The sequence below is a fragment of the Mesocricetus auratus genome, unplaced genomic scaffold, assembly GCF_017639785.1.
Source record: "Mesocricetus auratus isolate SY011 unplaced genomic scaffold, BCM_Maur_2.0 Super-Scaffold_100004, whole genome shotgun sequence".
NCBI lineage: Eukaryota > Metazoa > Chordata > Mammalia > Rodentia > Cricetidae > Mesocricetus > Mesocricetus auratus.
Window position 1 is genome coordinate 110427637 of NW_024429189.1, and position 14121 is coordinate 110441757.

At 43.4% G+C, this 14121-nt stretch overlaps 2 protein-coding genes across 5 annotated transcripts in view; one reads left to right on the forward strand and one right to left on the reverse strand.

Annotated features, from left to right (window-relative positions):
- Snx5 (sorting nexin 5) overlaps positions 1-174 on the reverse strand; it is an 18940-nt gene extending 18766 nt beyond the window's left edge. The window contains exon 1 of the mRNA XM_040746400.1: positions 37-174. The gene's annotated coding sequence lies outside the window, so the exon portion shown is untranslated. The remainder of the gene's footprint in view (positions 1-36) is intronic.
- Positions 116-10197, forward strand: Mgme1 (mitochondrial genome maintenance exonuclease 1). 4 transcript variants are annotated; one of them, XM_040746404.1, is made up of 5 exons: positions 116-232; positions 1060-1625; positions 6357-6573; positions 8851-8983; positions 9305-10197. In XM_040746404.1, exons 2-5 carry the CDS (start codon positions 1121-1123, stop codon positions 9464-9466), a joined length of 1017 nt encoding a protein of 338 aa, XP_040602338.1. In that variant the 5' UTR covers positions 116-232; positions 1060-1120; the 3' UTR covers positions 9467-10197. The 4 variants fall into 4 exon arrangements, with proteins under 4 accessions (XP_040602338.1, XP_040602337.1, XP_040602336.1 ...); XM_040746403.1 differs by having other exon boundaries at positions 144-273; XM_040746402.1 differs by lacking the exon at positions 116-232 and adding an exon at positions 286-403.
- Positions 10198-14121: the final 3924 nt, after the last annotated feature.

Consider the following 14121-nt stretch of genomic DNA (forward strand, 5'->3'; position numbering starts at 1 on the left):
TCTTGGAGCCGGGCAAAGAAGCAACGCGGGGCCTACCCTCGCTCCGCGCCACGCGGACACCAGCACTGCAGGGGGACGGGGACGCGGGACACGAGCCCTCTCCCAACGAGGAGCGCCTTGAGAAAGGGCGCGGACCGCGCCAGGGCGAATTTATTGCTCAGCCAGAGTCCAAGATGGCGGCAGACGGTGACGTACGCAAGCTCTCGTGACAGCGAAACCGCGAGACCTGGAGGTGCCCACGCTTCAGCTTCAGGGAGGGAGGAGCGCCTCCGGGTGAGGCGGGGACCGCGCAGTGCATGATGGGGCCTCCTCTCTTTAGGGAAAGCGCGGGAGCCGTAGAAGTACGGGTCCCGAGAGGCGAGGTTGATCGCGCTCTGGGCTCAAAAACGTGGTGGTGCCTCAGGTACAGACAGAACTCTGCAGTAGACTGAGAGTTAGTTTAAAATAGCCCCCTCCCTGTGTTCGAGGGGCCACAGTTGTCCTGTCCCCGCCATGGGAGACACCTGCAGAGGTCGCTTTCTGAAATTAGGTTGTTACGCCCTGCAGACCTACCTGAGACAAGACTCCCGCCCTAGTCTGGACCACAGGGTCATAATAGCACCCATTTTAAAAGGGTGTGAGGATAAATGAGAAATGCCCATACTGAATGTTTAGTAAAGAGTTGGTATGTAGGTGTCGGTGTTTAATTGTTAACTAGGATTTGTGAGTTTGGTTTTGGAGTGTGTGCGGTGATCGGGGTGTTTTGTTTTTGCTTTCAGAGACAAGGCAAGCTAACCTCAACCTCGCATCCTGTCTCAGCCTCAGGAGTTTCCTGGCCTGTGCCACCGGGCCTTGTCACGTTACTTTAGACTAAAAGTTTAGGGTGTCTTGTCCCAAACGGCCGACACAGTGACATTTAACGAATGCTGTATAATTTTGATGAATTTTTCTTAGGAACGATTTTTCTCCAAAGTCAGAAGTTTGGTGTGTGTGCGTTTGATGCTTGTTGTGTGGCTTTTCACTTTGATGGTTTGAATATATAAAACTTCGTAAATCTAACACCCTCTTTTTGCTTTTTAGACAATACAGTATGCTTGTATGCTGTACAGACTAGAAAAAGTAAGTGGGGACGAGTCTAAACATGAAGCCATTTCTGACCATCTGCAGGCGTCTTAGAAGTTTAAACAGATTTTCTGTAAAATCAAGCCCTCTTGCGAGTTTCTCCACTTCCCTTTATTTGTGTGGCCAGAAGAAAAAAAGCTCTTACGAAGCAGTAGACCAAGCAAAGTACTCTCGATTAGTGCAGTCTGTGTTATCCAGAGGCCCGGTCCAGACCCCAGAGTCATTGTTCCAGGAAGATGATATACTCTATGGTCCTGTGAGCAAGCAGAAGGCCCTGGAGCGGGAGCAGCGGGCAAGAGTCCCACAGAACTGGTTTCCTATCTTCAATGAGGAGAGAAATGTGAAACCACACTCAAGTGCTTCTTCAGGCCCTTTGAAGATCCCTTTGCAAAGAAATGTGACACCCAGTGTGACCCGCATCCTTCAGCAGACCATGACACCAGAACAGAGTTTCTTTTTGGAGAGGTGGAAACAACGGATGGTTCGGGAGCTGGGAGAAGATGGATTTGCAGAATATACTAAAAGTAATTCTCTTGTTTCTGGTTATATGTGGTCACTGGTTTTTAGGGTGTAGAGCGTTCCTGTCAAAAGAATGAGGCTTAAAAAACAACTTACTGAAGAACTGCTTTCAAATAGCATTTCATAGCTGAAAGGCCAAGTTCTCAGCACAAAGGAGATCAGTTTGCCCCAGAGGGCAGAGGATAAGAGATAAACCCAGGAAAAGGGGGCAGGCATGTTTGTCCAGGAGAGACAAAGGATTGCCTCTGGATAGAGAGACAGATGTGACACATAGAAAAATGGTAGGGAAGTAGGCACCAAGCAGTCTGACAAACATGCGTAAAATGCGTTGATTTGCAAACAAACTACCAATTTACCAATTTTTGTTTTGTTTTGTTTGTTTTTTGAGACAGGGTTTCTCTGTATTGTTTTGGAGGCTGTCCTGGAACTCACTCTGTAGAACAGGCTGGGCTGGATCTCACAGAGATCCGCCTGCCTATGCCTCCCCAGTGCTGGGACTAAAGTCACCACCACCTGGCAAATTATTAATTCTTTTCCATCTCTTGACAAAAGTATAGTTTTTTTTTTCTCAGAATCTAATTATTACTCATTGTTCTGCTTATCAGTGTCAATTGAGCAGTAAATTTGAAAACTGGCCACAATCCAGAACACATAATCCCCATTTATGTTTTGACTAATTGGACTGATCAAACATTCTTGATTAGAAACTGGTTAGACTTTTGTCTTTAACTTTCTTATTTTTAAATTTTTTACTAGTTCTTAGAGACTTTTGCACAATGTGTTTTGGTCATACTGAACAGCCTTCGACTCTTATTAGATAAATGAGAGTAGCTTCCTAACTATGACTTTTAAGCCAGTCATAGTAGCACATACCTCTAATCCCAGCACTAGGGTGGTAGAGGCAGGCAGGTCTACAGAGTGAGTTCCAGAGCTGCATAATGAGACCCTGTCTCGAAATAAAGGAAATTCTTTTTAAAAATAGACTTGAGCCAGACATGGTGATGTATGCCTATAGTCTCTTTCCTGGGGAGACTGAGGGACAATCACATGTTTGGACCAGTCTGGACTACATAAGGAGATAGATCTTGGTGGTGGTAGAGTTGGGAGCAAACCATTGGCATAGGAGAATGAGCAATTCTTTTAGGGATTACATGGATGTCTTTGGTTAAAATTGGGGCTTACATAGACATTGCTTAGCCTTTGTTTCCACCAAGAATATTATACGTACCCATAGTGACATGAACACTTTTATTTTAAGATTATTGTCCTTATTTTTAGATATCTTAGAAAAATACCAAAATAATGTAAGCATGTAATTAAGTAGGTGGTACCTGGATATGCAAAAGTGACTAAGGCTTTGCTTTATAACATTCTTCAGCTGTGAGGGACAATGATTATATGCCAGGTGTGCCTTCTTCCTTTCTTTTTTTTTCTTTTCTTTTTTTTTTTTTTTTTGGTTTTTCGACACAGGATTTCTCTGTATTGTTTTGCAGGCTGCCCTGGAACTCGCTCTGTAGACCAGGCTGGCCTCGAACTCACAGAGATCCGCCTGCTTCTGCCTCCCGAGTGCTGGGATTAAAGGTGTGCAACACCAACACCCGGCCCCAGGTGTGCCTTCTAATGATTAATGATAACCACTAAACTGTTTTAGTTGTCAGAAATCCTAAAATTATTGATAATAAATGTAAAGGCAGCCTCAGCAAGATGACTCCACAGGAGAGACGGCCCTTGCTGCCCTGTCTGAGGACTTGAATTGCATCCCCAGAATTCTCACTGTAGAGAGAACCATCTCTGGAAAGTTATCCTCTGACCTCCACACACAAGTGCACACATACAAAACTCTAAACTAACTGGTTAATGTTTTTAAAAATGAAAGACAGAAACTGCTGGGTCATATAGGTAAGCGTTGACATAGGGTAAAGAAATGCACTGGTTACTTGCTTGATAATGGAGAAAGCTTCTGTTTGGAGCTGAATGAGCTCACTGTCCAGACAGTCAGTTTCCTAGTCAGCTTTAGACTGAGGCTCTGCTGTGTTTCTCTGTTAATATGGACTTTGAGCAATGAGCAAATTCACTTTCAAGTAAGGGGGTAATTATATGTGGATTCATGCCATGGTAGGAGAAAAGAAGCTGACCTTAATCATAGGATTGTCCTGCCTCCTCCCAAATGCAGGGATCACAGGCGCACACCATACCCGTTAACCTGTTTTAAATTTTATAACTTGACTCATGTTTAATGTTTTCTGAATCTGAAATTCATGGGATCCTCAGATCTAGATGTCCATGGCTGCATATTTATGAAGAATCTAACCAGGGTATGTCTGTGGCTGGGAGTTACCTATTTGCGTGGCCATGGATGAAGTATTTTTTTATTTGGTGTCGCTGGTGGTTAAACTCATGGCCTTGTGTATGCTAGGCAAGTGCTCTGCTACTTAACTACCCCCACCTGTTTTTAACAAGTTTGTCTTCTGATTCATTTAGTGTGTAGGCTAACACTGCATCTCTTTAATTCCACCAGGGTTCAATTTCTTATAGGCCTTTCACATGCAGGTAATTTTAACAGAGCCAAAAATGTGTAGAGTAAAATAGTTTACCTCCAAAATTGAATTGGCATTTAACTCTCCAAGTAATTTCCCAAAAGCAATTTCAATTTTTGTTTATGTAGAACTGGCCTTTCAAAGTCTTTGTGAACTTGACAAACAATATGGTTTACTGTGACCCCGTGTAGATAAGATTTTTTTCCTCTTTCTGTGAATCTGTTTGCAAGCATGCACCTCTGTGTATCTGAATCATGCTCCCTGGACTTAGCCCCTTGCTCTGCTGGGAAGAGACTTGTGCCAGGGTACTCCTACTTTGGGAAAACTAACAGGACAGCCTAGGCTAGTGGAGAAGCCACATTCATTGTCTTGCTGAGTTGTATGAAAACTAAGTAATGCTTGAAAACACCAAGCCACTACCTAGCCTAACAGTGCACACCCTCTTCTCCTTTACCAACAATAAGTGTCAATACAGCATTTCTTGTGTTTATTAAATATGTTTATGTTTCCTTTTCTTAACCTCAAAGAATATAGGAAGGGCTAGGGAGATAGCTTAGCTGTGCCTGCTAGACAAACATTGTCACAGTAGCCTTGATCAGGTCTCCATTAAGGCCTACTAAGAGAAAGCTATTTCCTTCTGTTCAAGGGTATGAAATCTCCCTCCAGCCTGGGTAGAGACCTAATATTACAACCTACCCAAAAGGGAAGAATTTATCCAGTTGGACTGGTCAGTCAGCCTAACTAAGGGGTCACACCCCTCAGGAAGGTTTATTCACTCAACACTAAGAAATGGAAGGACAGCCGGGCGTTGGTGGCGCACGCCTTTAATCCCAGCACTCAGGAGGCAGAGGCAGGCGGATCTCTGTGAGTTCGAGGCCAGGCTGGTCTACAGAGTGAGTTCCAGGACAGCCTCCAAAGCTACAGAGAAACCCTGTCTCGAAAAACCAAAAAAAAAAAAAAAAAAAAAAAAATGGAAGGAATAATTGTCCCCTTAATGAAACAATGGTCTCCATGCAGTTGCCACTGGGCTACTTTAGATTTGCCTGACTCAAAATTATAAATTTTCCTTTTTTTCCTGTGTGTGTGGGTGAGTATGGGTGTGGGTATGTGTGTGTGTGTGCGTGTGTGTGTGTGTGTGTGTGTGTGTGTGTGTGTGTGTGTGTGTGTGTGTGTGTCCCAGTCTGTCCATCCTTTGGACACTGACCAAAGCCTATGTATGCATTTTTCTGGTACTTTTGGCTTCTCATTCTTTCCACATGACTGCTTGCCAAACCTACATGGCTGTCTCAGAAAGGAATAGCTGTCTCCCTCCTCTGGGAAGTCGCCAAGATTTACAAACTTGTAAATGGGAGATGCTCTGTATTTGAGAGGACTTGTTGCTCTTTCAACACCCATGTAGTGACTCACAACCACCTGTAACTCCAATCCCAGGAGTCCTAATGCCCTTTTCTGGCCTCCATGGGCAACAGGCACACACATGTGGTACACAGATATACATTTAGGCAAAACACTCTTGCACATTAAAGAAAGAGAGAAAAAAATTACAGCTTTCCTGCCCTGTAGTTTTTTTCAAAAATAGTTTTTAAAGATAAGCCAGGTATGCCTTTAATTCCAGCACTTGGGAGGCAGAGGCAGGCAGATCTTTGTGAAGTCAAAACCAGCCTGTTCTAGTAAATTCTAGGACAGCCAGAGCTACATAGTGAGACCCTGGGGGGTGGGGTGGGAGTGGGGAGTATGAAAGTGCATTCTTGGGTTTCATAGGAAACTGAATTTTGCTGGGTATAGTTATTTATTCCAGTATATGGTGCTTAAGTGAGCGGATTATATGTTGAAGGTCAGCCTATAGTGCAAACAAGACCCTGTCTGCAAAAAAAAAAAAAAAAAGATGAGAATTTGTGTCTCAGGTTGCCATTTAAAGTTAACTTGTGGGACTGGAGAGATGGCTCAGAGGTTAAGAGTACTGGCTATTCATTCAGAGGTCCTGAGTTCAATTCCCAGCCAACTACGTGGTGGATTACAACCATCTATAATGAGATTTGTTATCACTATACATAGTACATAAATAAATCTTTAAAGAAATTTTTGAAGATAACTTGTGTATTATGTGTATATATATTATATATATAATACATATATGTGTATAGTTTAAATCTTGGTTTTGGTTGGTTCAGTTTTCATTTTCCTTTATTTTCCTTTTAGATATCTTTTTTCAAGGCAAACAGTTTCATGAAGCTTTGGAAAGCATACTGTCACCCCAAGAGAACTTAAAAGGGACAGAAGAGCACCTCCAATGTGGCTATATCAAAAGTGTCCAGCATATTTTGAAAGAAATCAGTGGTGTACAAGCTCTGGAAAGTGCTGTCCAGCATGAGGCCTTGAAGTACGTAGGACTGCTGGACTGTGTGGCTGAATACCAGTAAGTACAGGAGAGTTTCCATCACAATGGGCAGTGCAGTGATGTCTACAGGCAGGCGTCTCTTAACCCACTTCAAGATGTGCTGGAGGAATTGTAGCCTCTAACTTTTTATTTTTAATTTTTTTAAGATTTTACAAACTTTTTTTTTTTTTGCCTCTACCTTTTTAAAGTAAATAAGAAATGAGACTAGAGCAGGAGGTGGGAGAGATATAGCAGGGAAAGTTGTGTATCCCTGGCTGTGACAATAGGAAAATCAAAGTGAGGGAAAAATGTGCTTTTCAATAGCCCGGGCATGGCTCCTTCTCTAGTCTTTCCCTTTTCTCCAAGAAAGATGCCAGCTGCTGGACCCTGTCGAGTACTGCCTGCATTTTTGTTTTTCTTTTTAATCAGTGTTGTTTTCTTTTACGTCCCCCCCCCTTTTTTTTTTCCTGTTTTGCCTAAGATTGTACAGTGATCTGTTGGCCCTGAACATCGCTCTCTTCCTGGCTTCCAGGCAGTGGCTGATATGATAAGGGCTCTACAGTTTCTGAGTTGCTGCTGTTACTGTTTTCCCCAGTCAGCCCAGATTCCAAGGGTGGCTATCTTCTGCAGATACCCCATTCCAAATAAAGCCTCCGAGCAACAACAGGATGTGGGGGAAGAGTGTGGAATCTGTGTGCGTGACATCTGAACCTCTGACTGCATAGTTTTTTGAGACAAGGATCTCACTTTGTAGCCCTGGCTGTCCTGGAACTCACTCTGAAGACCAGGCTGGCCTTGAACTCAGAGACCAACCTGCCTCTGCCTCCCAAGTGCTGGGACTAAAGGTGGGTGCCACCATGACCAGCTTCTGAACTTAACTTTTTAGAGGCCACATGTAACTGACATCATTTCTGTCCCTGACTTATTTCACTTAGCATACTGTCCTTTATCCATCTGTGTTGTCCCAAGTGACAGAATTGCCCTCTTTACTTCTTTTTTGTTGTTATTTATTTGTTTGGTTTTTGTTTGTTGAGGCAGGGTCTCACCACATAGCCTTCACTGACCTAGAACTCACTTTGTAGATCAGGCTGGCCTCTAACTCATGGAGATATGCCAGCCTCTGCCTCCTGAGTGCTTGGATTAAAGATGTGTGCCACCAAGCTTGGCCCTACACGCTGATCTTCTGAATGTCTGAAGTTAGTGGGTATAGTATACCAGAATGGATAAAGTAAGGAAGTGCTCGTCTACATATGCAAGGATCCATATCTCCTTACTATGTTTATATATCATAGGTTCCTACTGATTAAACCTCAGCTTTTATTTTGAAGGACCATGATGTGTAATCATTATGAGTTCCTTATTACTGATATAGTGTGCTTCAAAAAAAGTAACCAAGACCATGATAGGTGTAATTTCAGTTACTGTCCACAGTTAAAATAGAGGAATCCAAGGAATAAAGAGAATTATTATTTGAACTTCAAAGTGTGTTTCCTACTCCTGAATAGCTTTGTATGTGACAAAATTCCCCACTGCTGAGCCTATCCAGCCCCACCCATCATGGCTTTTCTCCCCTATGAACTCAGGCTATCATCCTGCCTCCATATCCTAGCTGCTATTCTAGGCATGAAGACCATACCTGTCATGCTTTTTTTTTTTTTTTTTTTTTTGGGGGGTTTTTTTTTTGGTTTTTTGAGACAGGGTTTCTCTGTATTGTTTTGGAGGCTGCCCTGGAACTCGATCTGTAGACCAGGCTGACCTCAAACTCACAGAGATCCGCCTGCCTCTGCCTCCTGACTGCTGGTATTGAAGGCGTGCACCACCAACACCCAGCACTGTCGTGCTTTTTCTAACCCTAAGAAATAAAGCATGTTTTGGAAAGTGGAGGATAGAAGCAACTGTTGTTGAAGAACCACAATTAAAGTACATAAGAGAAAAAAGAGAAGAGTTAACTTAGTAGTTTTTTCTGTTTCAGGAGATTCCCAATTCATTCTATTTTCTTTGCTTTTTTTTCCTGAGGTAGGGTTTCTCTGTGTATCCCTGGCTGTCCTGGAGTTCATTCTATAGACCAGGCTGACCTTGAACTCATGGAGATCTACCTGCCTCTGCCTGGCTTCAGGGTATTCTGAAATTATATTTTATTACATTATATTTATATCTGAGAACAATCTTGCCAGTTTGCTCTCCTACCATGCTCTCCCAGGTGGTGAACTTGGGTTGTCAGGCTTGGCGGTGGGCACCTTTACCCCCTGAGCCGTCTTGCTGGCCTGAGTGTTTTAGTTTGAACTGTTACAAAGATTTCCTCTGAATTCTCCTTAGTGGCAAGCTGTGTGTGATTGATTGGAAGACATCGGAAAAACCAAAGCCTTTTATTCGAGATACATACGACAACCCACTACAAGTTGTGGCGTACATGGGTGCTGTAAACCATGATACCCACTACAGTTTTCAGGTCAGAACCTTGAGCTCCTGCTCGATAAACTTTTGTGTGTGTGTTGTTTTTTACTCTTTACTCATAACACTGCTGACTGTCCCTCAGGGTTTTCTCGCCTACGGAGCACTTCTGCCCTTCCTGGGCCGTTCCCCCACCCCCGTTCTTGCTTAGTGAGCACAGTCCATTCTCCAGTGTTTTCTCTGCCATTGTTGTCCTGGTGCATTCTTTAACCAGCTCACCTCAGAAACTGATTTGGAGATACCACTGTAGAGTGCTTAGCACTGGCTAGTTTGCCCTGGAACAAGAGGAAATATTGTGCTGTGCTGTGTTCCTTTCTAGGTTCAGTGTGGCTTAATTGTGGTGGCCTATAAAGATGGGTCTCCTGCCCACCCTCATTTCATGGACGAAGAACTCTGTTCCAAGTATTGGACCAAGTGGCTTCTTCGACTAGAAGAATATACGGAAAAACAAAAAAATCAGAGTATTCCAAAGCCAGACTAGAGGCCAGGATATTACTTGGGAAGGTTCAGCAAGTCTTGAGAGTTATGTTAACAAGCTGAAGATGTAATGTATTGCTACTGAGAAGCCCAGGAGTCCAGAAGTCAGCAGTGGACCAGCTGTACTACCTCTGTTACCTACCTGCCAACAGGACACACAGGATTGGCAGTCATGTTGGCAAATTCTGAACTCTCTTGCAAATCTTTTTTTGTGTCCCTGGCAGGATGCCCGGTCTTTGAACTGAGATCAGAAGGCAGTGAAACTTCCTGTGCCAAGCATTCCTGTGCCAAGCTTGTCCCTAGGGTTCTCAGGGAGAGGAGCGGTCACACACTACCTGGGTGTATAGAGGGAGAGCACATCAGCCACCACCACTGTAATAGATTCCTAAAAGGTGCTTTATACAGTAGAGAAACTTCTTCTTAACGTTGAATCCATTCTTGTGTGAGTATTCAGCTCAGAGTAAACCTGGCTAACTAGAAAGCTGGAACACCCACCACATCATTGGCCGGATCCTTTTCCATACCAGCTAAGCCCCAGCAGAAGTCACCATTGTTAGGGTTTTAGTATCTGTTTTTGGTGTCAGTCAGCAGGCTACGTACTAGAAAGAAAAATACTGTCATGGGATTTTTCAATTAAGAGTACTGTGATCCTTTTTTTTTTAATCTGTATTTGAAATGTAATCATTGGTTGTCTTTGGATTTGGGAAAGTTAAATAAATGTCATTATTTCCTTGGGGTAAGGTTTTTCCTTTTTTTGTTGTTGGTTTTTGTGTGTGGTTTTTTTTGTTTTGTTTTGTTTTGTTTTTTGTTTTTTTGAGTCAGGGTTTCTCTGTATTGTCCTGGAGCTCACTCTGTAGACCAGGCTGACCTCGAATTCACAGAGATCCACCTGCCTCTGCCTCCCGAGTGCTGGGAGCACCAACACCCGGCTTGTTTTTTTTTTTTTTTTTTACTTTTTGTTTTTTTCAAGACAGAGTTTCTTTGTGATACAGTCCTGGCTATCCTGGAACTCACTCTGTAGATCAGGCTAGTCTTGAATAAGGAGCTTTTTCAAAGAAAAAGAATAATAATAAGAGTAATAAAGTGTTTTGTTCTTATTTAAATGTGTATTTATGGAGTAATTTCATAGGCCTGAAAATTGTTTTAACTTTATTTTCATTATGTATGTTTTGTGGTGCTGGGATCAAACTCATGGCATGTGCTGGGCATGCGCCCTACTCAAGCTTTGTGTCTAATCCTTGTTCCTTGTTTTTTTTTTTTAAATAGATTTTTTTCATTTAAATTAGAAACAAGCTTGCTTCACATGTCAATCCCAGCTCCCTCTCCTTCCCTTCCTCCCCCACCGCCCCAATCAGGCTCCCTAGGGATTGTGAGGCCCTCGGTAGAGGATCTCCAGAGTCTGTCATTTCGTCCTGGGCAGGGCCTAGGCCCTCCCCCAGGAGTCCAGGCTGAGAGAGCATCCCTCATTGTGGGATGGGCACTCAGTCTATTTGTATGCCAGGGATAAATACTACCCAAGGCTGCATAGATTGCCGAGGCCTCCTCACTGACACTCACATTCAGGGGGTCTAGGTCAGTCCCATGCTGACTTCTCAGCCATCAGTCTGGGTGTACTTTGTTTTTAAGTCCACAGTTTGACCAGCAGCCCTGTGGCTTACTGAGTTCTACATGTATGATAAAAGAAGGTTCTGAGTGACAAAGTGAGTGAGATGCAGATAGAGAAATGTGTTAGGTTCGCTAGAGGAAGTGAACAAAGAAATATGGAAAGATTGACTGGGTGGACTTAAGCTATAAGGCTGGATAGCAGATAGTGATCCATGCCGGAGGGCCCCAGAACACAGTAGCTGCTCACTCAAAAGCTGGATGCCTTGTCAGTTCCTGTCGGAGCTGAAAGCCTCAAAGCTCCCTGGATCGCTGCTGTGCTGAGTCCTGTTTAAAGGCTGGCTTGGAAAATGATAATGGTGGTACAAGTTCTGTCAAAGCACAGCTCCAGGCAGGCTTCCTTAAGGGCTCACACACAACTTGTCCCCAGTATTGATATTCAAATGACACCACTTGCAGTCTCAATCTGATGAAAGGGAAATGGACATTTTAAAGATTTCTTCTTTAATGTCTATTTGTATGTATATATAAATGTTTCTGGGCCGGGCGGTGGTGGCGCACGCCTTTAATCCCAGCACTCGGGAGGCAGAGGCAGGCGGATCTCTGTGAGTTCGAGGCCAGGCTGGACCGACAGCCTCCAAAACAATACAGAGAAACCCTGTCTCGAAAAACCAAAAATAAATAAATAAATGTTTCTGTGAGTGTGTGCCACAGGTCTGCAGAGGACAGAAGAGGAGGTCAGATCCCCTGGACCTGGGGTTACTGGCAGCTGTGAGCTGCCAGACATGGGTGCTAGGGGCCAAACTCTGGGGAGAGGTATTAGAGAGAGTACTGGATGGCTAAGAGCAGTGGCTGCTCTCCAAGAGGACCCAAGCATCCACATGGCAGCTCACAATAGTCTAACTCCAGTTCAGGGAATCTGATGCACTCTTGACCTCTGAGTGCACCTGTGCTCATATCTATATGCCCACACACATGCGTGTTTTTTTTTAACCCTTAAAAAATTGGACATGGGCCAGGCGGTGGTGGCGCACGCCTTTAATCCCAACACTCGGGAGGCAGAGGCAGGCAGATCTCTGTGAGTTCGAAGCCAGCCTGGTCTACAGAGTGAGTTTCAGGACAGACTTCAAAGCAATACAGAGAAATCCTGTCTCGAAAAACCAAAAAAGAATAAATAAATAAAATTGGACATTGTGTCACATGTATACAGTTCTGCTGCTCTGAAGGCTGAGGCAGGAAGACATCTTGAACCCAAAAGGTGAGGGTCAGCATGGAAAAATAGTGAGACTCTCAAGAAGAAATGATCACTATTAATAGCATATAATAAAATCAAACTTGAGTAACAATATTACTCAATTTTTGAATGCCTCCTTTCCCTCTAAATGGTATATATTAAAATCCAATGAAATAGGTTTTCTGAGTATGAAATACTTTATGTATTAAAGTTTTTATTTTATTTTGAGGTGGGGTCTGGCCTCACTGTATAGCCAGCCTTGAATATTCTGTATCCCAGTACCTAGTTGAGCCCATGGCAACCCTCCTGTTTCATCTTCCTGAGGGCTGGGATTACAGGTACACACTGCTCTGCCACACTTCATTAAAGGTTTTAAAACATTTTACCTTTTTAAAACTTTCATTATGTTATATATGTGCAGATGCACACAGAAGTAAAAGGCCTGCTTTGTGGAGTTGGTTCTCCTCCTACCACGCAGGTCCTGGGAATTGTTTTCTTTTTGAAAATTTGACGTTATGGGGGCTGACGAGATGGATGGCACAGTAGTTAAGGGCACTTCCAGAGACCCAGTTTTTGTTTGCTGGGACCCACATAGTGTTCCCAACCATCTGGAACTCCAGTTCCTAGAGATCCGATGCCCTCTTCTGACCCCCAAAGGCACCAAGCACACATGTGGTCCACACACATACATGCAAGCCAAACACACAAAAAAGAATCCAGGGGCTGGAGAGATGGCTCAGCAGTTAAGAGCACTGGCTGCTCTTCCAGAGGTCTTCAGTTCAGTTTCCACATGGTGGCTCACAACTATCTGGAATGAGATCTGGTTCCCTCTTCTGATCTGCAGGCAGAATGCTGTATACATAATAAATAAATAAATCTTTAAAAAATATAATAAAAACATTTTTAATGATTTTGCCTTCAAAACCACAGAGAATCCCTGTCTCAAGAGAAAAAAAAAAGATTTTATTCACATGTGTGTGCATGTGTTGAGTATAGAAGAGGACATCGGTGCCCTGGATGTGAAGTTCTAGGTGGTTGTAAGCCCGGTATGGGCTCTAGAAACTGAACGTGGGTCTCTCCACAAGAACAGCAAGTACTCTTAACTACTGAGCCATCTCTCCAGCCCGAGTTCTGGGAATCTTACTTAACTCAGCTTGTCTGACTTGAGAGCAAGTGTCTCTGCTCACTGAGCCATCTCGGTGTCTGTACAGCAATATAAGATATGACTTGGTAGCTCTTAGTTTTTGAGACAAAGCTCACTATATTCTCTTTTCCAATATAATTCAGGGCTGGTGATAATAGCTCCACAGTGGAGGATTTACCCACCATGTACAAGGGCATAGGCTTGGCCCCAGTGCTACAGAAACAACCTGAGGTAACTCTACTCTTTCATTGCTTTAGAATGGGGGAGACACTGACAATAAAAAACAATTTCAATTTAACCCCAAGCTACTCCCCCTTTCAGACCTGACCTCTTCATTGCAGCCATTAGCCTGTGATGATGTGAAAACATTAACCTCTAAGAACCTATTTTTAAGTTATAGGGAAACTTGTCAGCTTGTGACCCTGTGGTTTTATGTGTTGACCTTGGCAAATACAGGAAGAGGATTGGTTAGTGAGACTGTGTTTCTAGGTAACCATTTTGCCTACCAGCTTTAAGAGGCGCTAGAAGGGAGTAATTTGTTCTAATCACTGCAGCTTTCCACCTGAGCAATTAACATTTGATTACAACTTACCCTGCCCTCCCCCAGATGCAGAAAAGTGAAGCAAGGGAATAGCCAAACATGTATTTTTAAAGAAACGCTTAACATGTTTTGAGCCAG